Raw genomic sequence first — 24654 nt, 5'->3', positions numbered from 1 at the left:
GAGTAGAGGTGGGTTCGATTCCCACCTCTGCTATCCTAGAAGTGTTTTTTCGTGGTTTCCCACTTCTCCTCCAGGCAAATACCGGGATGTACCTAACTTAAGGCCACGGCCGCTTCCTTTCATCTTCCTTATCTATCCCTTCCAATCATCCCATCCCCCACCAAGGCCCCTGTTCAGCATAGCAGGTGAGGCCACCTGGGCGAGGTACTGGTCATCCTCCCCAGTATTATCCCCCGACCCAATGTTTCAGGCTCCAGACACTGCCCTTGAGGCGGTAGAGGTGGGATCCCTCGCTGAGTCCAAGGGAAAAGCCAACCCTGGAAGGTAAGTAGATTAAGAAAGAAAGATATCCTAAGTAAAGTGATCATAATGTCCAAGGTCCGAAAATAAAAGTAAAAACCATATATTTTCATTATTTTTCAATGCTGACGTCTATTATGTAGTGATGGTGAGAATTATCGATGGATGTCCGGCTCCATGGCTAAATGGTTAGCGTGCTAGCCTTTGGTCACAGGGGTCCGGGTTCGATTCCTGGCCTGGTCGGAGATGTTAACCTTAAATGGTTAATTGCCTTGGCTCGGGGACTGGGTGTTTGTGCTGTCCCCAACATCCCTGCAACTCACACACCACACATAACACTATCCTCCACCACAATAACACGCAGTTACATGGTAGAAGCCACCCACCCTCATCGGAGGGTCTGCTTTACAAGGGTTGCACCCGACTAGAAACAGCCACACGAAATTATTATATCAATGGATGCTAACAATTTTATTCATGGTAAACAAGTTATCTCGTGGGAGAGCTTTCAATCAATTCCTTCGGCTAGTGCGAAACATTTGCTCTGAACTGAACGAGTGATGTGTTAGGACTTCACTAGCGGTCATCGTCAGTTGTGTTGCACTATAAATGAAGAACGAGTCAAATGTTAAACTGTTTGCTGCTCTGTGACTGTGTTAGAAAAGCAGTTAGTGGGACGTAAACCCAATGTTATTATACAAAGAGTTTAAAGTTTTATCCACACATGAGCAATTTTTTTCTGAGTGAAGACCCTTCCCATGGTACCTAAAGTCCTTGGAGACCACTGGTTTGAAGTATACATGTACAATATGTACACTAGCTGATCTAAAGTATCCGGACACCCCTATGTAATGCGGAATTGAATATATTTTTTTTTTTTACAATTGGCTTTACGTCGCACCGAAATGGCGACGATGGGGGAGGAAAGGGCTAGGAGTGGAAAGGAAGCGGCCGTGGCCTTAATTAAGGTACAGCCCCACCACTTGCCCAGTGCGAAAATTGGAAACCACGGAAAACCATATTCTGTGCTGCCGACCCCACTATTCCCGGAAGCAAGCTGACAGCTAGGTGACTCAAACCATGGTCGGTGCCACACATTGTATGTGTACCTCTGATGATCACGGTACAAATTGTTAGGTACTTACCAAGCTCCTTAGAGCGACTCGCCTTCGCCCCCAGCGGCTCATCGCAGCAAGGAAATCCGCCGATGCTATAGAAACACCACTTTTTGTTGAGATACAGGAAGAACACCAGTAGAAGTACCACGAACGCAGCAACGGCGCCAAGAAACGCCGTTGCTTCCACCGGGACTGCAACAAACAGAGAAGTGTATCATGTACAGAAGATTGATCAGGCTCTAATAATTAACAATATAGAAGTACAAATGCAGTACAGCTATGGTTTCGTTAAATATAGAGAGGTCTAAGATGGGGACACATTGTGTTATTCAAGGTAGAACAGGATGGTTTGTAAAACTTATGAACTATCCATGCACATAAACAAAATAGGCATATATATTAACGAAGTATAATTATACTCTATAATTTTTTCAGCCCGCCTCTCTGGTGTAGTGGTTAGTGTGATTACCTGCCACCCCCGGAGGCCCGGGCTCGATTCCCGATTCTGCCACGAAATTCTAGAAGTGGTACGAGGGTACGGGGTACATTCAGCCTCGGGAGGTCAGCTGAGTAGAGGGGGGTTCGATTCTCACCTCAGCCATCCTCGAAGTGGTTTTCCGTAGTTCCCCACTTCTTCTCCAGGCAAATGCCGGGATGGTACCTAACTTAAGATCACGGCCGATTCGTTCCCTCTTCCTTGCCTCTCTCATGCATTATTCCCATCCCCCACAAGGCCGTTGTTCACCATAGCAGGTAGGGACGCCTGAGCGAGGTACTGGTCCTCCTCCCCAGTTTCATACACCCGACTCAAACTCTCACGCTCCAGGACACTGCCCTTAAGGCGGTAGAGGTGGGATCTCGCTAAGTCCGAGGGAAAAACCCACCCTGGAGGGTAAACGGATTATGAAAGAAAGAAAGAAAGAAAGAAAGAAAGGTAGATTTAGTCAGTGTTGCGGAGTGTGAGTTGTTGTTGTTATTAATACAGCTTGTGATTTTCAGCTGAGCCAGGTTCAGTCGCTCATTCTGCTGCTGTTTAATGGTGCTCAAATACGTCAACCTCGTGTCGGTAGATTTACCAGCATGTAAAAGAACTCCTGAGGGACAAAATTCTGCCACTTCAGAGTTTTAAAAACCTAAAAGTAGTTAGTGAGCATAAAACTGATTATATAAAGTGTTACGGGGATATCCGTGGAGCAGAAAGAGGTTAAAGAAGGTGCCGGGGTGAATGGGTCTATGTACAATATCAAAATTAATTTAAAACTTGAACTGAAAGTTATATTTGTTTTAGAACTTCAAACTTAACAATTTTTCATAACAATAAAACATCAGGTACAATGACAATTTCAGAAATTGGAAAATTCAAGATTCAGACCTTGACAATTCTGGGCTACAAGCCCCTAGGTTACAATTCCAGAGATACCGGATCCAGTTTACAACTTTAATTCAAACAAGGAATCATTTACTCAAGGGCAGAAATCCCCTAATTCAAGAGCACTTGTTCCCAAAATACAATATCTAGCCTTCCAGAGGCACTCGTTACTATTACAAAAACTTGAAAAGAGCTAACAGACTCTTAGGCCCGGTTTCATCAACACATGTTAAATATATACTAACAAGTAGTTAGTTAATACGGAGTTAAAATTTTAACATCTTGCTAGGTTTCTTGCGTTTCATCAAACGTTTCTTGTGAAATGTTAACTAATCGACTGTTAACTCTCCCAATATTGCGAACTGGTGCGAATCAAGGAGGCAGTGGTACGAACATGCTGTTTTACAGCGCGCTCTGATGCGCTTTTGTTTGCGTACAGCTGTAAAATATGGCGCGAGAAGTGAAACGGAATCGTAGTTCTAATTTTTCCTCCTTCCAAAAAAAGTTGTTAATTGAATTAGTTAGTAAATGTATATAAGTTATTGAGTGCAAGCGCACGGATGGCTTGACGATAAAACAAAAGGACGAGGCGTGGGAGAAAGTCCGCGATGGTTTCAATGGGGTTAACAGATACTATTTTAGCGGGTATCCACTGTCACCTAACAAAATCACTTCGTTAATTGTCCAACTTCAAACTGTGCTCCGATATGGGAGTTATTAAATATTGTATTGTCGTGTGCAGAACCAGACCACCTAGCAAATATATCCCTGATTTGGAGGTTAGACTCATTAATCACCTGAACATTATCAGAGAAATACCCCTTCCGATTACGATATATGTCGGCCCAATTGCCTCCAGGTGATTGGATTCTTTCATGTGTGTAATCTATTGCACCTAGAACAAACACTAGGAAAACGGCTTATTTCATACAAGTCGCGGATAATTTGCTAACGCTCTTCTACTGAAGGGAATGTAATGTTACATGCCTCCTCCTCATGGATGCTATTGCTGCAGACACTCGTCAAACAACTCTACTAACAGTGGCTTTAGAAATTCCAGCATTATCTCCGACCATTATGTGAAAATAACCAGTAGCAAAAAATCGTAATATTATCAGTACCTGCAACATTGGAGAAAGAGGTTAAGTTTCTCTTCGTAGGATATTCTAACCTCAGTCGAATTTCGTCAACAACCTTAGCAACGACTATTTTCGATAACCTGTATCTATGAAGAAATTCCGCATCCGTCAAATTTTCAAAGGTCATTACGTCGCTGAACTCTTCTTCGATCAGGATTGTTCTGTAAAAGATCTAAATAGAGCAATTCCGCATCGAAAGCGAGATTCACAGCAGCCATTTTGGAACAGGTTGCTAAATGCTAATGTTAGCCATTTAACATTGGAAATGGCTGATGTTAACTTTAATACGCAGTTTAACATTTGTTAATGTTAACAGTTGTTGATGAAATGCAAATTTTCTTAAATCGTATGTTAAAATGATTTAACACCTTGTTAAGTACTAACATGTGTTGATGAAACCGGGCCTGAGTTTCTTCTAGCCTACTCAAGGCAACATCAGAACTTACATTCTCTGACCTCTCAAGGCACAACTTACAAATTGAAATTGCTTAATACAGGGGTATCTAGTACGCAACCTACAGGGCCTTTGCGAAAAAGAACAGGTTAAATAAACGGCCCGAACACAAACTGAATGGAGGTGTACCCTGCACTCCAGACAATGAAATATAAAATCCTACAGGGCTCTTGGCCGATGAAACTGGGGCTATTCCCACACTACTGAGGTGGCTCGGATGAAAATAACTTTAATACATTACAGATATGAAAGGTTGCGAAAATGTAGCCACCTCAAACCAAGATGAAGTGGAACTCGAGAGGGTAACTCACTCTTTATCCCCGATTTACAATTAAAGATTTTATGGAGTTTTTACATTAGCTGAAAGAAAAATTACATTTAAAAAAGTAGGTTACATCGTTAAAGATTTGGACCTTCCCCTCGAATAAAGCTGCGGAGGTAGCAAGAAAGATTTTACGTGGCCATTACCTTATAGATGTTCTGTTGACCGAAGAGAGAGGCGGACCCGCCTCCTGCCTTAACACACACACAGAAAGACGATGATCAATTGACCAGGAAACGTGAAAAGCCGCAGTTTATATACCCTCAGGGAAGGTTCGAGAGCATTCAAGATTAATCAGGACGCACCCTCTGAATTTTTATTGGTTAACACAAAGTGAACAAGAAATGCGGGATTGGTTGAAAATTAATTACAAAAATTCGTGATTGGCTAGATTCAAAACTGGCGGAAAGAAAAGGAAGTATTGCCAACTCAAAAATAAATGAACATAGATCAGTTACGGAAAACCTAGGAATATGTAACTTCTTTAAATTATAAGTTCTTTCACTTTGCACCAGAGTGCATGATCAGAGTTTCTTGGTAGTGTCACCAGTGGAAATATGCCCAAACTTCTTGGTGTATAGCAAACAAAACAAGGAGAAATTCAGTCAGTTTAGGAAACTTCACAATAACAAAATTACTTAATTTTTCAGTGGTGACATCTTCTGATTAAAGTTCCAACTTGTTGCGTTATCAGTTTCACCTTTTGACCGATAGATGAGTTTACTAAGGCGCGGCGTTGAGGTGTACCTCCCGGTACATAAAGTATATACAATTAGTGGATCAGGCGTGATACCTTTTTAAATTAAGTCTGTAATTCTCTTATACTCTAATCTCTGCAGAATAACGACTTCAAAAATAAGATCATAAATTGACTGGCCGCTTAGTTATTATAATACATTTTTAATGTATGGCTTAGTGTTGGGAGTGTCCGAGGACATATTCGTCTCGCAAGTTCTGTACCTGCTTTTCGTACACCCCATGGGGGTGAACTGCACGTACCTCTGTGTGAGGGTGTTGTCTTGCGAGTGTACGCGCTAGTAATGGTGAGGAAGCGGCCGTGGCCTTGAGAAAGGTACCATCCCGGCATTTGTCTGGAGTTGAAATGGGAAACCACGAAAGCTATTTCGAGAATTGTCGACGGGGGATTTAAACCCGGAGTACACAATTGGTCGTGCCGCAACGCACTAAACTAACCAGCTCGGTAGTTACTATATTAAACGACTACACTTGGTATAGTGTTAATTCTTATCGTAATGTAAACATCGGAATGTAAACATACTGTACTTCGTTGTACAGTGACTCGCCCACACAGAAACACCGTTTCCATAGAGAGAGAGAGAGAGAGAGAGAGAGAGAGAGAGAAGGAAAAGAAACATTCAAACGAAGTTTCAATTAATTTTGACTAAGAATTCAGATCATCAGCAGATAATTAGAAGGCAAATGCTCTACATTTCGAAGAACTCACCACCTCCTGAAAGTTAGAGGATTATAGCAGCGTAAGTGACGGAATCTTCATGTGGTTAAGAATAGGCCTACCGAAGCTGATCATAGACACTTCAAGAGGCGATTTTATTTGATGAAAGTTTGATACAAGTGGTCACCACCTATTGTATGCCCTTGTCAGTTTTGAGTGGCTGAAGGAGAGGTCTCTTTAATTTTTAACGCAGAGTTTGAACTGCTATAGTTTATATGAGTTAAAAAGTTGTCTGAATATTGTCCCGCAGAAGTTGTTTAACGTGCTGGAAGCCAATGACAACACCCTCAAATGATATCGATCTTTCTTGGGAACATTAGAAAAAAGAATAACCAACTGTGCCATTCAAGTAGGTGAAAGAGGAGGAAGGCAAATTTGGAATTACACTGTAAATTACATACTACTGATTTTTTTTTTTTTTTTACAATTTCATTTACGTCACATCGAAACAGATAGGTCTTATGGTGACGATGGGATAGGAAATGACTAGGAGTTGGAAGAAAGCGACCGTGGCCTTAAAGTAGAACCGCAGCATTTGCCTGGTGTTAAAATAAGAAGAACATCTTCAGAGTTGCCGACAGGGGGGTTCGAACCCAATATTTCCCGAATACAAGCTCACAGCTACGTGACCCAAACAGGGCAGCCAGTCGCTTGGTCTGAAATTAATTCCTGACTCCTCTACTGTTACAGGGCAATAGCCACACAAAGTTTGTCGCTTTAAATCATTCGGTAAAGTGACATTAACTCCAGTGAGAGAACCGCGTTCTTGTCACTTTAGACTTACGGAGAAACTTTGTGTATCTAATCGCATTTAAATGAGTTCTAAGACAAAGAGGATGTTTGCAGCTCATTTTCACTTAATCAATTCGTCATAAGAGATATAATGGGAGTGAAACTAACCTAACAGTTGTTTAGTATCTTTTGAAGTAGCCAGGCTGAGGGGATCAGCTGGTAGACTCTGGATTTTTGAGCCAAGTTGCTGCGCTCGATCCCGCTTGAGTTTGTTCTTATTTGAAGGTGCTCACTTACGCTAGCCTTCTGTTGATAGGTTTACGAGTACGTAAAATAACACCTTTGGAACAATACTTCCTGTATGTCGTTTTCTTCGAAAAATCAGAGTAGTAGTTAGCTATTATTATTATTATTATTATTATTATTATTATTATTATTATTATCATCATCAATTTGCAGTTAGAGTATTTCATCTTATACAAGAGCTACAAATCACTTGATTTGCTTATGAAAATGAGCTTTTCACTTGTACAGAACTAACCAACATAAGATACTCTGCGTTCGAATTCTACAGTGGCGAACCATGGCATAGTTTACTAAGGTTTTCACAGCATTTTTCTCCAAGGAAAATGTAGTGACGAAACTTTTGTGGCAGCTCTGGTGATTATTATTGTAAAGAACAACGCAACGGTACGACTCTACTCTGAGACAGAATCACGTAGGGGCACATTTCTGGACAGTAAATCTAAAGTAAAAAGTGAAATAATTATTCAATACAATTGCTGGCAAGACCTAGTGTTCACAGTGCACTATGTCTTCTGGTATGGGCTAGAATGAATTTGTTACGTTCATTGACCTCCTTCAGTCTCATTCTTGGCTTTGAGAATATGAAAGTGACCGAGGTATGAGTGATGCTAGTAATATAATTCCATATGCAGCCAGTCCATGTTATGAATGGTGTGAAAGTATCACTCATAGTGTTAGTTTGTGCGTGCATTTCAGTGGGCTTGGCAGACTGACATGTAATAGCAACTTCTGGTTCAGCGAGGAAAGCAACGGGAAATAAACTCACTCATTTCCCTAGTATGCCTCATCATGGATGCCTGGGCTATCTATGGCAGCTGTAGACGGAGCTGGGGAGGATCAAACCATCCTTTGGGCTGAATACCCAACATACATACAATTGTTAAGTTATTAAACAAAAACATGGTTTACGTGTCACTAATCACTTTTTCGATTTTCGGAGAAGTGGAGGTGCCGGAATATTGTTGCGCAGGATTTATTTTACGTGCCAGTAAATCTTCCGACACACGACTGGCATATTTGAGCACCTTCAATTACCACCGGACTGGGCCGCAAACGAACTCGGCAACTTTGGCTCAGAAGGTCAGAGTTTTGTAGTCCGGACCACTCAGCCTGACGCTATGACACACCAATAACACAACAGAAAAGGAAGTGCTATAAAATCCTATCGTCGTCCATTCTAGAAGTGACTCCCTGGTTTCCGAGCAAATGTTGGGATGGTTACTGATACAGAGGCCCTATTATCTTCCCGATCCTGTTCTCAATAAATTACAATCAAGCACACCGTGAACGCGTATGCTATCACACGAAAATTACACGGGACTATTAATCAGGATTTATGAGTCGTGAATCGAACTAAGGACAGAAAAGCTATATCTGCGCTACGGGGCTGTGTTAATGAGAAATGTGACTGTCGCTATATTTACGTTGTTACCAGGTATGGAAACTCTGCAACCTTTAGGGTCTATACATTAATAAAGTTATTTCTCCTTGGCTGAATGGTCAGCGTAAAATTCTTCCGTTCAGAGGTCCTGGTTTCTATTCCCGTATTTTAACCGTGTTATGTTAATTCCTCTGACTCAGTACTGTTTGCTTTAATATACACATCTTCATTTACTTACGATGCAGCACACTACCATCCACCACCGTAGCGAAATCACTTCTTTGGGGACGATGACGACACTTTGCACTATTTCTCATAACGTTTTAGAGCCATCTGGAGTCAAGGATTGTAATGAAAGTGTCTTAGTGAAAGATTCCAGATGGTGGCTCAACTGGAAACTCACCTCGTTGCTGCTATGCGAAAACCGCGAATGTGACAATGCTCTTCATATCCATTGTTTCTGTTGTATACAAGGAACTTGGTATACAGTAACACAACATAAATTTTATTGCTTCAGTAGTTTTATACAGTATCTACAAGAAATGAAATGAAACTTGTCTTTAAGCTTGATTGATTGCACGCAGTTAATGATGTTATTAAGTGATAGACTGAAAGTCTGTGGCACAAATATATATTTACAGAGAGAGAGTCCTATATACACATTTACACCTATCTTGAGGAGATAGTCTATTCCACTGGGAAATGTCCTGGGATAGTCGAAAACTATCTGCTGTGGTATAACAAGTGTAACTTGTAGAGTAGCGTTAGTATAATGCTAGTATTGGACTTAGACTTGCAAGGAACTTGCATCAATATCTTAATTCGTAGAATGCTAAGATAGTCGTCGGAGCACTGGTGAGGACTTGGGAGTGTAGCAGAATGCTTGACTCGGGGCTCGACGTGGCTACGGGCATCAGGGATGATGAGGCAATGTCCGGAGGTGAGACCTCACAACCAGCAATCTGTTCACCTGTTCAAGACACGTTTTTAAGAGGAATGCCTCCGTGTTTGACTTGCGGTGTGGTCTGGTTGTTGGACACTGGGGTAGTCCTCGGTAAGGCGAGGAATGTCGCTCCTTATATAGCGCTGGCTGACGTCACAGACGAGCATGCCAGGCGCAGTGCAGTCCTCTCGTAGGCTCTGGAAACATAGGTGATGCGGCGGGTTGCGGAGCTTGTAGGCGCGGAGCTGAGCGCGGAGGACACACACAGCAATTTCCCATTATGAACCTTACTGTACCGTACTGTAGGAGGATGGTTGCCCAGTTGTACTTCTTCTTAAAACAATAATCACCACCACCACCACCACCAAACCACCACCACCATACTGTAGGAATGTATGTTTGCGTGACATATTTACCCACTCCTAGAGTATGATGTATGTAAAGTTTATTTCCCTTTACACACTCGCATAAGAAAGTGAACTCAACGAAAATTATTTTGATGGACTGTTTATCCATCTGTGGCTGGGAGGTGTGACCAGTCTTAAGGGAAATGGACTGGAAGAGGATTGCCACTTTCGCGGTTTTGGTATAGCATCGACGATATATACCGTCTCTTTGACTTAGTGCCCTTTTGATCGGCATATATATGTTTCAAAACATTGAATTTGAATATTATTTTCCAGGCTGAAGAAAATCTTGCTCTACACGGGATACGCGCCACGTACCAGACGTATGCTTAGTGAAATTTAAACGTGATTTTATAGGTAAATAAGACTTCTGCAAAGGAATGCTATTTTATTGATCTTCTCCCACAAGTGTCTTTCTTTTATAGAATGGGCCTACTTTACACCATAACAAGTGGTCCAGAGTATCGTAATTTAACAAAGGGTTTCTAACTAGGCTACACAGAGTGCGGCCTAATACGTGGGAAGTAGGCCTAATCGTAGGATGGAGCACACCGCAAAACAACGCAAGTCCCTGTGAACATATGCCCTACGGTCGACCGTTTACCAGCTACGCCTTAGTTATCAGCTGGAATCGGGGATAGTTCGTATTGGAATCAGGCATGCTGTTACCACATTGCAGTACTTCACCAGGTTCCTATTAATTACGATGCAGTGATGTGGAGAACATACGAAACAGCGAAATGCAAGAGTAATATATTAGGAATGGTTTCCGGGTGGGAAAGGGCTTGGAGTTGCAAGGAAGCGGCCGTGACCTTAATTAGGCTACAGCCCGAGCATTTGCCTGGCGTGAAAATAGGAAACCACGGAAAACCATTTTCAGGGCTGCCGACAGTGGGGTCCGAATCCACAATCTCCCGAATGCAAGCTGACAGCCGCGCGCCCCTAACCACACAGCCACTTGGTCGGTACCGCAGTGTTAAAAGACTTTTACGAACAACAGGGGTACTTCAGACGATGTTACCTGTCCGAAAGAAGACCTTAACGTCTGGTAACATTAGGAGGCTGTAAAGAACACAACTGGCAGTAACCCACACACGAGTACACGGGCAATTAGACATCACCCAGGCTTCCGTACTACGAATACTGCATGCTCATAATATCACCTCTGCCAGCTACAGTTAAACCAGCAGCTCCACGGACGGAATTTCGAAACTCGAGTGATTTTCTGTCAATCGCTATTAGGAAATCTGGAAAATTATGCGGTATTCCTGTTGAAAATCCTGTCCTCGTAGGAATCGCGATTCCACAATAATGCACCATTGGAGTGCTGACAGGCAGCCTATTGAATTCAGTGGGGAGTGAATGTATGGTGTGGGATCGTGTGTAATCACCTTACTGGACCACAGTTTTGACGGCCATTTGGCGCACGCTACCTACACACTCAACGCCTCTTCTGCTAGAGACTATGCCGCTTGGAGAAAGTTTAATAATGTGATTTCAACAGAATGGAGCTCCACCATATTTTACATTAGCTGTCCGTAACCATCTAAATGAGTCACATCCACGAAAATGAGTAGGTAGAGGAAGACCTTCAGGTCCGCCACTGTGTGTAGTGGTTAGTGTGATTAGCTGCCATCCTCGGAGACCCAGATTCAATTCCCGGTTCTGCCACGAAATTTGAAAAGTTTTACGAGGGCTGGGACGGGATCCACTTAGCCTCGTGAGATCAATTGAGTATGGGGGAGGGGTCAATTCCCAGCTCAGCCATGGTGTCCCACTTCTCCTCCATGCAAATTCCGGGATGCTACCTAACTTAAGGCCACGGCCGATTCCGTCCCTCTTCCTTGTCTATCTCTTTCGATTTTCCCATCCCCCCACAATGCCCCTGTTCAGCATAACAGGTGAGACAGCCTGGGCGAGGTACTGACCCTCCTCCCCAGTTGTATCCCCTGACCCAAAGTCTCACGCTCTAGGACACTGCCCTTGAGGCGGTAGAGGTGGGATATCTCGCTGAGTCCGAGGGGAAAACCAACCCTGGAGAGTAAACGGATTATGAAAAGAATTAAATGTTTAATTCACGGAAATTAAGAGGTGTCCTAACATATTAACAAAATTTTCGAACATCCTGTCTATACAATAATTTTCGGCTCTAAAATCGACAGATAACCGATTTTTTTGTACATGTGGAAAATATGCTTAGGTAAACAAATTTCTCCTCTTACTGCTATGAAACCTGTAGATGGCCTCTTTAACAAAATATTGGTTTGCAACAAATTACAAAGAAAAATACTAATTGAATTCTTTGCGATTCTCCTTGAAGATGGACTAGAATCCACAGACGACGTCATTTCTTGTTTGTTCGATTTAATGATTTTTGTCTGTAAAACTCGTTTTCGATTTTTGGAAACACATAATTTCATTTAATTTTGGTTCATTAGTATTTTATCATTTCCTATTGCTTAGTATAAGCACTAACAAAACACTAAAGAAGATACAACACGCATTATCTCGCATATCACAACCGGAAATATAGCATCGTAAACACCGTAAAACTCGCCGAATACTCCGGAGGAAGGTTTCCCATTCCCGGTCTCTAAGATTAGATCAGTTTACGAAATTTGATATTTGGAATATTTAAAATTAATTGATGTTAACTAATGATCTATTAAATGTTGCTCCAGTATGGTTTATGAACTCTGAAAACAAAGCTGGCTAAAAAAAAAATCACGCAGATGCGTAGGGCAGTTTTGTATTCTCTTAAGAGGTCAATTGTGATACCTGCTTTACCTGCTGCTACCTTTAACCTTCCTGCTGTGAACACGAAAATGCAAATTGTGTACTTTTCAAATCTGCAGTAACAATCACTGCCACGGAAGCACGCAATTCCAACTACAGTTGTATCGTGCTGTTTTGTGAAGAAGAGAGAAATGCAGCAATTACACAGCACATCACGCGTACCTCGAACTAATCAACATTCAAACGGAGATAAAGTTTCAGAGACATCAGCCATATTTTACCCCACTGCAGGTAGCGATCAGAGCACACAAGCTCTTCTCTGTTGGCTGTAAAGCTCGCCGTACACGCGGCGATTTGGTTCCCAGTGATGGCAATGTGAGCGACGGGCGATCAGATTGTCGGTCGAAAGGGGTTTTCTTATTCCAGCAATCAAATACGCCATCTTTTACAGCAATCTCTACTCCGTCCGTTGTGAACTATTGTGTTAACAATGCGGCTGATAGAGGGAGAGATAGCTGTCCCCGTTATCACTTTACAGATTTTCGCGAAAAAAGATGGTTAGAAAATAGGAATCAGCTCAGTCATATTGCACTTCTAAGAACGTTAATATACGGAGACCCAGGGGACTTTATGAATTATCTGTAAATGTTATCAATTTTCGCCACCTTTTTAGCTTAGTGCCAACGCCCGTAGCCGTGTTGACATAGCTGATCCCGTGAGATCACCGAAGGTAAGTAACATTGGGCGGGGTCAAGAAGTGGATGGGTTGCCACGTGCTGTTGGTGGGGGTTAGAAAATGGAGGAGCGGAAAGGAACTGGCCACCCTATCGTACGTAAACTCCGGCTCAGATACACCTCTGCGGAGGTTCGCACCTGCCTTCCGGCAGAATACACCCTTTCCTTACCTTTAGCCTAGTGGAGATCCTCATAAAGTGATTTTTTTTTTGCTAGTTGTTTTACGTCGCACCGACACAGATAGGTCTTATGGCGACGATGGGACAGGAAAGGGCTAGGAGTGGAAAGGAAGCGTCCGTGGCCCCAGCATTTGCCTGTGTGAAAATGGGAAACCACGGTAAACCATTTTCAGGGCTGCCGACAGTGGGGTTCGAACCTACTATCTCCCGAATACTGGATACTGACCGCACTTAAGCGACTGCAGCTATCGAGGTCGGTCATAAAGTGATGATGATGATGATGATGATGATGATGATGATGATGATGATGCTTGTTGTTTAAAGGGGCCTAATATCGAAGGTCATCGGCCCGACCCTCATAAAGAAACAAGACATTTGCATGACGCGATCAATAAATACTGCGTTTTCTTCATTCATGATTAAGGACTATAACTCGAAAAGCAAAATATTTTACCGACACTGCAACGCACACGTATAACAATGGCGTCTGCTGCGGTGAACACATAACTGGAGCTGCGGTGCGCATGCTCAGACACTCAGTGGTCACCCGATATCATCGCTTGGCACCACACAGGGCATATTTCTGGCAATCCCATTGCCCGACGATCTCCGGATCGCTCGGCAATCTGGCGGTTCGATAGAATTTTTTCTGGCAATCAAACCATCGCCAGCAGATCAGGAAATTGCCGGCAATCTGATCGAAACGGTCCCACACACGAGGCAATAATCGTGCAATCTCATCGCCCGTCGTCCGGCTCCATGGCTAAATGGTTAGCGTGTTGGCCTTTGACCACAGGAGTCCCGGGTTCGATTCCCGGCAGGATCGGGAATTTTAACCTTAATTGGTTAATTTCGCTGGCACTGGGCTGGGTGTATGTGTCGTCTTCATCAACATTTCATCCTCATCACGACGCGCAGGTCGCCTACGGGAGTCAAATAAAAAGACCTGCATCTGGCGAGCCGAACTTGTCCTCGGACACTCCCGGCACTAAAAGCCATACGCCATTTCATTTCATCGCCCGTCGACCAGATTGCAAGTCGATTGCGATCAAATCGCCGCATGTATACTGTATCTGCCTTAAGAGATCAGACGTTGTGTAATGCTTACTGGGGAACTGTCTGTAAAGTCTCCAGCCCTAAGGCAGTTTGGATCCTCAAATAGAACCACCACAGGCTATGCAGCAATAGGGAAACCACAGAAACCAATAATGGTGCCATAATGAGGCGTACAAGACATGATCAGGAATGAGGTAGTTTGTCACTGCTTTCCTCACTGAACCAGAAAGTGCTATTGCAGCAAGACTGACCTTATGACTAGTCATTTTCATAATATTTAGACGCAGTAGTCGTACTCCAAATGTCATTAATCAGCACCACCCATACCTCAGCAGCTTCCAGACTATTACAGCCATAAATGAGACCAGTGGATCCAATATTTTGTTCTCGTTTGTGCCAAGAGACAGATAAACAAATACTGCATCCATCAAGAAATAGTCACAATCACTGGGGAATGCGTGAGAGGCTACTAATGATTTATGTATAATAATAATAATAATAATAATAATAATAATAATAATAATAATAATAATAATAATAATAATAATAATGTTATTGGCTTTTCGTCCCACTAACTACATTTACAGTTTTCGGAGAAGCCGGGGTGCCGGAATTGAGTCCCGCAGGAGTTCTTTCACGTGCCAGCAAATCTACCGACACGAGGCTGAAGTATTTGAGCACCTTCAAATACCACCGGACTGACCAGGATCGAACCCGCCAAGTTGGGGTCAGAAGGCCAGCGCCTCAACCGTCTGAACCACTCAGTCATGTATGTATGTATGTATGTAAATTAGAAAAATGCAAGCTTGTAGTTTACGCGACTGTTGATATCGTGATCATAGTCACAGGATCTCCAGTTTTACATGGAATCCGAACCACAGATACGTCATTTAATTCCCTTGACTTGGGACTGGTTTTTGTGCTGTCCTCAACATTGCTGGAATTCACAACACACTCTGCACCACAAAATTTCAATGCGACTGCATTTAAAATTCTACAGCACACGGACATACTCTGTTCTACACTTAATTCAGAAACTATGAAACGCGCTAAACCGATCAAATACTGCTGTGTAAGAAGCAATCACGCTGTACGGAAGCTTATCGCAGACTAGCTGAGACATGACATCAATAAGCGAGCTAAATGGGACAGGTGGCACAGGGAACAACCGGCAACTCGACTGAGGCTCGTACACTATTTGGTAGGCTTGTCAGCAAACTACTCATATTGAATAAATAGCACATTAGGTAAATGAGAAGAGTGATGTTTTGATCCTTCTTTTCTGGCGTTGTCAAGACTCAACAGAGCGTACTTTCTATTGCTTTCTCTACCCTGTATCGAACTCTTGTTAATTTCTTATACGACTTCTCTTGGTCAATTCTTTCTCTTTTCCTACCACGACACTTATATACCGAACCCTTATCCCTTGTAGTTGTAGGTCCAACTCCTTGGCTGAATGGTCAGCTTAGTGGCCTTCGGTTCGGAAGGCTCCGGTTCGATTCCCGTCCTGGTCGGACATTTTAACTGTGTATGTTAATTTATATGGCTTGGGGACTGAGTGTTGTGTTCATCTCAATACACATCAAACGCAACACATCACACTCTACTCATCCCCACAGAAACACGCAGTAGTACTTGAATTCCCTCAAGGAGCTGGCGTCAGGAAGGGCACCCACACATAAAACTGGGCCAAATTAACTCTCGCTCCGACCCAATAACTTTTTAAGAAGGCCGGGAGAAGGATTCTTTGTACGACTAATTGTAGATTCAGTTTACCCTCCAAGGGGAGGCTATGACGCATGGGAGACCGATTCGATCCATCTTTGGTACACGTGTAGGCCATGACCTGGAGTATTAAAATCCACAGCCTGTTTCTAGTCATTCGACAGGGTCACGAATGGAATTAATGAAGCCCCCATCTAGCGGCGAGGATGGGAAATGTGCCGCCTGCCGAAACCTATTGCACTCCTCTGGGGCAATGATTAATGCATGATTAATGAAATAAAATGATATTGGAGAGTGTTGCTGGAATGAAAGATGACAGGGAAGACCGGAGTACCCGGAGAGAAACCTGTCCTGCCTCCACGATTTTCAGCCGTTTCCGAGAAATTAATTATTGAAAAATTCCAGTGCGCTTATGTGCAAGTTATGTTTGCGAAAAAGGCACCGAGCTCGTGGCGCAGTGACAAGGACCCCGCTTCGTAAGCGCGGGATCGCTGGATCGAATACCGCCGATGGACTTTTGTTTTAATATTTCACATCTCACAAATTAAGGTGTCTTCAATAATGTTTATTTTTGAATCAATTCCAATAAATTATTTTTTTAGCGGGTAAAGGGTTCTGAAAAATCGTATAGGTGCTGTTTTAAAAATTAATACTTTTATTCCCAGTATTTTGTACAACTTATTCACCCTATTTTTATTCACTATCTATTTACACTCCAGGGTTGGTTTTTCCCTCGGACTCAGCGAGGGATAACACCTCTACCACCTCACGGACCGTGTCTTGGAGCTTCAAACATCGGGTCGGGGGATACAACTAGGGAGGAGGACCAGTACCTCGTCCAGGCAGCCTCACCTACTATGATGAACAGGGGCCTTTTGGGGGGAATGGGAAGATTGGAAGAGGGAAGGAAGCGGCCGTGGCCTGAAGTTAGGTACTATCCCGGTATTTGCCTGGTGGAGAAGTAGGAAACCACGGGAAACCACTTCGAGGATGGCTGAGGTGAAAATCGAACCCACCTCTGCTCAGTTGACCTCCCGAGGCTGAGTGAACCCCGTTCCAGCCCTCGTACCACTTTTCAAATTTCGTGGCAGAGCCGGGATCGAACCCGGGCCTCTGGGGGTGGCAGCTAATCACGCTAACCACTACACCACACAGGCGGATATCATGCTGTTCGCGCGACGAATTACTGCAGGAACTAGGATGATACTGGTCATAGACTGGTCGAGTTGGACGTGCGGTTAGGGGCGCGCGGCTGTGAGCTTGCGTCCGGGACATAGTGGGTCCGAATCCCTAGGCCCTTTCCTATCCCATCGTTGCCATAATACCTATCTGTGTCGGTGCGACGTAAAGCCACTAGCAAAAAAGAAAGATATTGGTCATAGAAGCAGGGGAAACTAATTATTGCGGCATCTTGCGCAAGTGATAAATACCGTATTTTTGCATTTCTGTACGAGTTTTTCAGAATTATTTTCCCACTATGAAGAATAATTTAGTCCGCCTCTGTAGTGTAGTGGTTAGTGTGATTAGTTGCCACCCCCGGAGGCCCGGGTTCAGTTCCCGGCTCTGCCACGAAATTTTAAAAGTGGTACGAGGGCTGGAACAGGGTCCACTCAGCCTCGGGTGGTCAACTGAGTAGAGGTGGGTTCGATTCCCACCTCAGCCATCCTGGAAGTGGTTTTCCGTGCTTTCCTACTTCTCCTCCAGGCAAATGCCGGGATGGTACCTAACTTAAGGCCACGGCCGTTTCCTTCCCTCTTCCTTGTCTATCCCTTCCAATCTGCCCATCCCCCGGCAAGGCCCCTGTTCATCATTGCAGGTGAGGCCACCTGGGCGAGGTACTGGTCACCTCCCCAGTTGTATCCCCCAACCCAGAGTCTGAAGCTCCAGGACACTGCCCTTGAGGCGGTAGAGGTGTGATCCCTAGCTGAGTCCGAGGGAAAATCCAACCCTGGAGGGTAAACAGATCAAGAAAGAAAGAATTATTATTGGAGAAAATAAGCTGAAATAATATTTGTTTTAGAGATGTTCATTTATACGCTCAATATAGGTAATGTAGTCTAATATTCCAATATGGATACGTTGCTGACGTGGTCTGACCATGAGATCTTCAACATTCTGTGATACAACCACATTTCAAAGACCAGAGTATGTTCGTTGACGAAAAGAAAAAAACAAAGAAGTGCATATCCAACACTTGTCGGTATGAAGCGATATGCTTCCTACAGAGTTCTTTCGAAGGATGCCCTTCCTGACGTCAATCTTATCAGAGGAATTAATGAGATGAAATGAATTACTTGATATAAAATAGTAGGAAGGGAGAGGGTGAAACCCGGTGCCAGCATATGCCTGCACCTGCCGAAGAGCACCAAAGAGTTTGCTCAAGGCTCAACGACCCCAACCAACGGACGAAGCACCATCAGTAGCGTCATGTGCCCTCACTCCATATGAGCACTGCGGAGATGTTTGGAATTACATTAAGCCTTTTGGAACGCAATCTAGTGATTATACATTATATATCACTACCTCTCCTACCCTGCCAGCCAACATTCTGCTGGTGGAGTTTGTTTCGACCAACGGGACTTGAATCGGCTAACCTCGGTGTCACGCCTTAGTGACAGGCAGGCTTGACGAAAAAAAAAATGCCTACAGTATAATGAACTAGATAAAATGTGGACAATTTTAAAATATCTGTCTTCATAAAATGTCATTAACCTGTTCAACATAAAATGCGAAATGTTGGAGAATCCAACGTTAGCCACTTATTAACAATAGGTTATGGTTGTATTTCTGTATTATTCCAAAATTTGAGCTAAGAATTTTTTATTTTTTGTTTTGTTTTCATTTTGGCAAGGTCGATCATAATACGAACCGAGTGTATGAACTTTTAGACACTCCGTGTGATACTGATGTTATGTTTGGATTCTGTTCTCGTTCTAAGAACAATGCCCACTTATTTCAAAATAACACCCTGTGCCTGTGACCTGATGTTCCAAGCTTGGAGGATAAAAACAAATAAGCGAGTCTAACCCTTTCCAACTTTTCTCATCACACTTTTTCCTTTCCTTGCTTTAAAAGCCTGCAGACTGCTGTAGCTCTACTAAGTCGCAGAGACCAGAGGGGTAAATTCCGATACTCGTTATGAAGTGGAACAGTGAAGATAAAGAAGTTCACCAACATCCGGTGAGCTATTGCCATTTAATTGCGTCTTCGTCCAGTTCCCTGGGTTATGTATCTTACAGACTAATTAACACTGCACAATTTTTTAATCTTTTTACTCTGTTCCTGTTGCTCATCATCTAGTTCTACTGTGAGACCGTCCAAAACTTACCCCTGGACTGTTGTTAGAAGTCGATGATGAAAATAATTTATTGGTTTCACGTCCCACTAACTCCTCTTGCATTTTATGTAGAGACGCCAAGGACCTGAAATTTTGTCCCGCAGGAGTTCTTTTACGTGATAGTAAATCTACCTACACAAGGGTGGTATGTTTCAGCACCTTCAAATGTCATCGACTGGGTTGGAATCAAACACACCATCTTGAGGTGAAAAGGCCAGCGCTCTACCGTCTGTGGTATTTACGGACAACATGACAACCATTCTAGGAATGGCGAGCACGTCACCGATCCCACGCGGATACTGCCCAAATTTGATCTCCCTCGACATTGTGTAAAGCGTAACAGATTCAGAACGAGTCGTGGTCTGAAATACACCATTCTACACAGTTGCAGGCTGCGGACCGACTCCCAGTGTAAATGCGCGGCCGAGCAGACCACAAGGCATATTGCAGAGAACTGCCGAAAATGACTGCCACGAGAACTACCTGTCCTACATGCACCTGGTGACGACGCTGTCCACTGGCAGAACGCCCTCGACGCGACTCTTTACTGTCTGTCTTTTGTATATTTAGTTTCTTCATGATTTTTGTTGTTGTACGATGCACAGGAAATAACATACATACATACATACATACATACATACATACATACATACATACATACATACATACATACATACATACATACATTATCATTATAGACTGCCATGCCTTTCAGCGTTCAGTCTGAAAGCCTCTGTGAATGTACTAAACGTCGCCACAATCCTCGATTTGTAACTAGTGTTGTGGCCTCATTTAGTTCTATACCTCTTATCTTTAAATCGTTAGAAACAGTCTAACCATCGTCGTCTTGGTCTACCTCTACTTCTCTTACCCTCCATAACAGAGTCCATTATTCTCCTAGGTAACCTATCCTCCTCAATTCGCCTCACATGACCCTACTACCGAAGCCGGTTTCTGAGTACAGCTTCATCCATCGAGTTCATTCCTAAATGAGCCTTTATCTCCTCATTCCGAGTACCCTCCTGCCGTTTGTACCAGCAATCATTCTTGCTACTTTCTTATCTGTTACTTCTAACTTATGAATAAGATATCCTGAGTCCACCCAGCTTTCGCTCCCGCAAAGCTAAGTTGGTCTGAAAACAGACCGATGTAAAGCTAGTTTCGTCCGGGAGCTGACTTCCTTCTTACAGAAATCGCAACTGCGAGCTCACTGCATTAGCTTTACGACACCTTGATTCAATCTCACTTACTACATTACCATCCTGAGAGAACAAACAACCTAAATACTTGAAATTATCGACCTGTTCTAGCTTTGTATCACCGATCTGACATTCAATTCTTTTGAATTTCTTACCTACTGACATCAATTTAGTCTTCGAGAGGCTAATTTTCATACCATACTCATTGCACCCATTTTCAAGTTCCAAGATATTAGACTGCAGGCTTTCGGCACAATCTGCCATTAAGACTTTTTTTCTATTTGCTTTACGTCGCACCGACACAGATATGTCTTATGGCGACGATGGGATGGGAAAGGCCTAGGAAGTGGAAGGAAGCGGCCGTGGCCTTAATTAAGGAACAGCCCCGGCATTTGCCTGGTGTGAAAATGGGAAACCACGGAAAACCATCTTCAGGGCAGCCGACAGTGGGGCTCGAACCCACGATCTCCCGATTACTGGATACTGGCCGCACTTAAGCGACTGCAGCTATCGAGCTCGGTACCATTAAGACCAAGTCGTCAGCATAGGCCAGACTGCTTACAACATTTCCACCTAAATGAATCCATCCCTGCCATTTCATACCTTTCAGCAGATGATCCATGTAAACTACGAACAGCAAAGGCGAAAGATTACAGCCTTGTCTAACCCCTGTAAGTACCCTGAACCAAGAACTCATTCTACCATCAATTCTCACTGACGCCCAATTCTCAACATAAATGCCTTTGATTGATTTTAATAATCTAACTTTAATTCCATAGTCCCCCAGTATAGTGAACATCTTTTCCCTCGGTACCTTGTCATATGCTTTCTCTAGATCTACGAAACATAAACACTACTGCCTATTCCTCTCGTAGAATTTTTCAATTACCTGGCGCATACTGAACATCTGATCCTGACAGCCTCTCTGTGGCCTGAAACCACACTGGTTTTCATCTAACTTCCTCTCAACGACTGATCGCACCCTCCCTTCCAAGATGCCAGTGAATACTTTGCCTGGTATACTAATCAATGAGATACCTCGATAGTTGTTCAATCCTTTCTGTTCCCTTGCTTATAGGTAGGTGCAATTACTGCTTTTTGTACAATCTGAAGGAACCTTACCAACACTCCATTCTAATCTTACTACTCTATGAAGCCATTTCATCCCTGCCTTCCCACTCTACTTCACCATTTCAGGTCTAATTTCATCTATTCCTGCTGCTTTATGACGATGGAGTTTATTTACCATCCCTTCCACTTCTTCAAGCGTAATTTTACCAACATCATTTTCCTCCTCCCCATGAGCTTGGCTGTTCGCAACACCACCAGGAGATTTCCTTTTACATTGAGAAGATGTTCAAAATATTCCCTCCACCTCTCCAGTGATTCCCTGGGATCTATTATGAGTTCACCTGAATTACTCAAAACACTGTTCATTTCCTTTTTAACTCCCTAAGATTATTACTGCCCAGAAAGGTTTCCCTGCTGCTTGACCTAGTCTTTCCAGGTTATTACCGAAATCTTCCCACGACTACTTTTTGATTCAACAACTATTTGTTTCGCTCTGTTTCTTTCATCTATCTACAAATCCCTGTCTCCCTCGGCCCTTGTTTGGAGCCATTTCTGATAAGCCTTCTTTTTACGTTTACAAGCTGCTCTCACTTCATCATTCCACCAAGATGTTCGCCTTTTCCCATCCTTACACACAGTCATTCCCAGGCATTCCCTTGCTGTTTCTACAACAGCATCTCTGTATGCCACCCATTCTCTTTCTATATCCCGAGCCTGCTTACTGTCCACTGTACCGAGCTCGATAGCTGCAGTCGCTTAAGTGCGGCCAGTGTCCAGTATTCGGGAGATAGTAGGTTCGAACCCCACTGTCGGCAGCCCTGAAAATGGTTTTTCGTGGTTTCCCATTTTCACACCAGGCAAATGCTGGGGCTGTACCTTAATTAAGGCCACGGCCGCTTCCTTCCCACTCCTAGCCCTTCCCTGTCCCATCGTCGCCATAAGACCTATCTGTGTCGGTGCGACGTAAAACAACTAGCAAAAAAAAAAAAAAAACTGTCCACTGTTCGAAACTTCTCACTAATCATATCCATGTACTTCTGTCTAATTTCCTCGTCCTGGAGATTTTCTACCCTTATTCGTTTGCAGACATATTTCACTTTCTCTACTCTAGGCCTAGAGATACTTAGTTCACTACAGATCAGATAATGGTCTGTATCATCGAAAAATCCCTGGAAAGCTCGTACATTCCTAACAGATTTCCTGAATTCGAAGTCAGTTAAGATATAGTCTATTATGGATCTGGTACCCTAGCCTCCCATGTGTAGCGGTGAATAGTCTTATACTTGAAGAATGTATTCGTAACAGCTAAACCCATACTAGCACAGAAGTCCAGCAAACGCTTCCCACTCCCATTAGCTTCCATATCTTCCCCACATTTACCAATTACCTTTTCGTATCCTTCAGTTCTATTCCCAACTCTCGCATTGAAATCGCCCATTAGCACTATTCTATCCTTGCTGTTGACCCTGACCACGATATCACTCAATGCTTCATAAAACTTGTCAACTTCATCCTCATCTGCACCCTCACATGCTGAATACACGGAGACTATTCTAGTCCTAATTCCTCCAACTGACAAATCTACCCACATCATTCGCTCATTTACGTGCCTAACAGAAACTATGTTGCGTGCAATGGTATTCCTGATGAAGAGCCCTAACCCAGACTCTGCCCTTCCCTTTCTAACACCCGTCAAGTACACTTTATAATCTCCTATCTCTTCCTCGTTATCTCCCCTTACCCTAATATCACGTACTCCTAGCACATCCAGATGCATCCTCTTTGCTGACTCAGCCAGTTCTACCTTCTTTCTTCCATAAGCCCCATTACAGTAATATTGATAGCTCCCTATCGAATTCCATTTTGTTCGCCAAGTTGTTTCTAAGGAGTCCCTCGCCTGTCAAATGGGAGTGGGACTCCGTTACTCCCATAGGTCCGAGCCTTGCTTAAAATGTTCCGAGCTTGGTAAATTCATGAAGCAGGACGTTACCCTATTTGCACATAGTCCAAGTGAGGATCTCTCCTTTAACGGGTTATGGACCACAGGTGAATTGTATAGTCCTAGCCACCTGAGCACAAGGAGGTGCCCACTCCCATTCCATAGCAACTGGTATCCCGGCTCTCAGGACCACTTACTAGGCCACTCAGCCGTTGCCCATGGTTCACGAACTAGGGCGTGACTACAGTAACCCACACCATGAAACCCAGGAATTAAATAAATAAATAAATAAATAAATAAATAAATAAATAAATAAATAAATAAATAAATAAATAAATAAATAATCGGAGAGTTGTAAAACCAGAGGTTCTGTATGCGTCAGAAAGGGTGAGTTTGAGAAATAAGATCTCGAAGCGAGAACTCGAGAAGCTGGAAGGAAGGATAGGCAGTAGGCTAATAGCTTTGGACTCATAAAATTAGATGGAACATGGAAATTCAGGAAGAAAGATGGCGTGCATAACGAGGTGGGAAAGACAACGGATGGCATCTCGTAAATATTGTTGATATTCTTTGTCCATGTGCTCCGCATGATTTACAACAGACTGAGGAAGAGGATTCTAACACAAATTTGGAAGCTTAAAGGCAAACCTATATGGTAAAAAGAAGTGAGTGAAGATTTAAGACTGAGCGGGATAACAGAATAAGATGTAGGCCTAATAGAGAGAAATGTCT

General features: G+C 43.2%; 1 protein-coding gene across 1 annotated transcript in view; it reads right to left on the bottom strand.

Annotated features, from left to right (window-relative positions):
- Window positions 1–24654, bottom strand: part of Syt14 (Synaptotagmin 14) — a 181830-nt gene that overhangs the window by 115201 nt on the left and 41975 nt on the right. Inside the window, exon 3 of the mRNA XM_068227659.1 lies at window positions 1446–1610. Within this exon, the coding sequence (XP_068083760.1) occupies window positions 1446–1610 (165 nt within the window). The remainder of the gene's footprint in view (window positions 1–1445; window positions 1611–24654) is intronic.

Source organism: Anabrus simplex, chromosome 1 (assembly GCF_040414725.1).
Source record: "Anabrus simplex isolate iqAnaSimp1 chromosome 1, ASM4041472v1, whole genome shotgun sequence".
Taxonomy (NCBI): Eukaryota; Metazoa; Arthropoda; class Insecta; order Orthoptera; family Tettigoniidae; genus Anabrus; species Anabrus simplex.
This window is presented reverse-complemented; position numbering and strand designations above follow the sequence as displayed.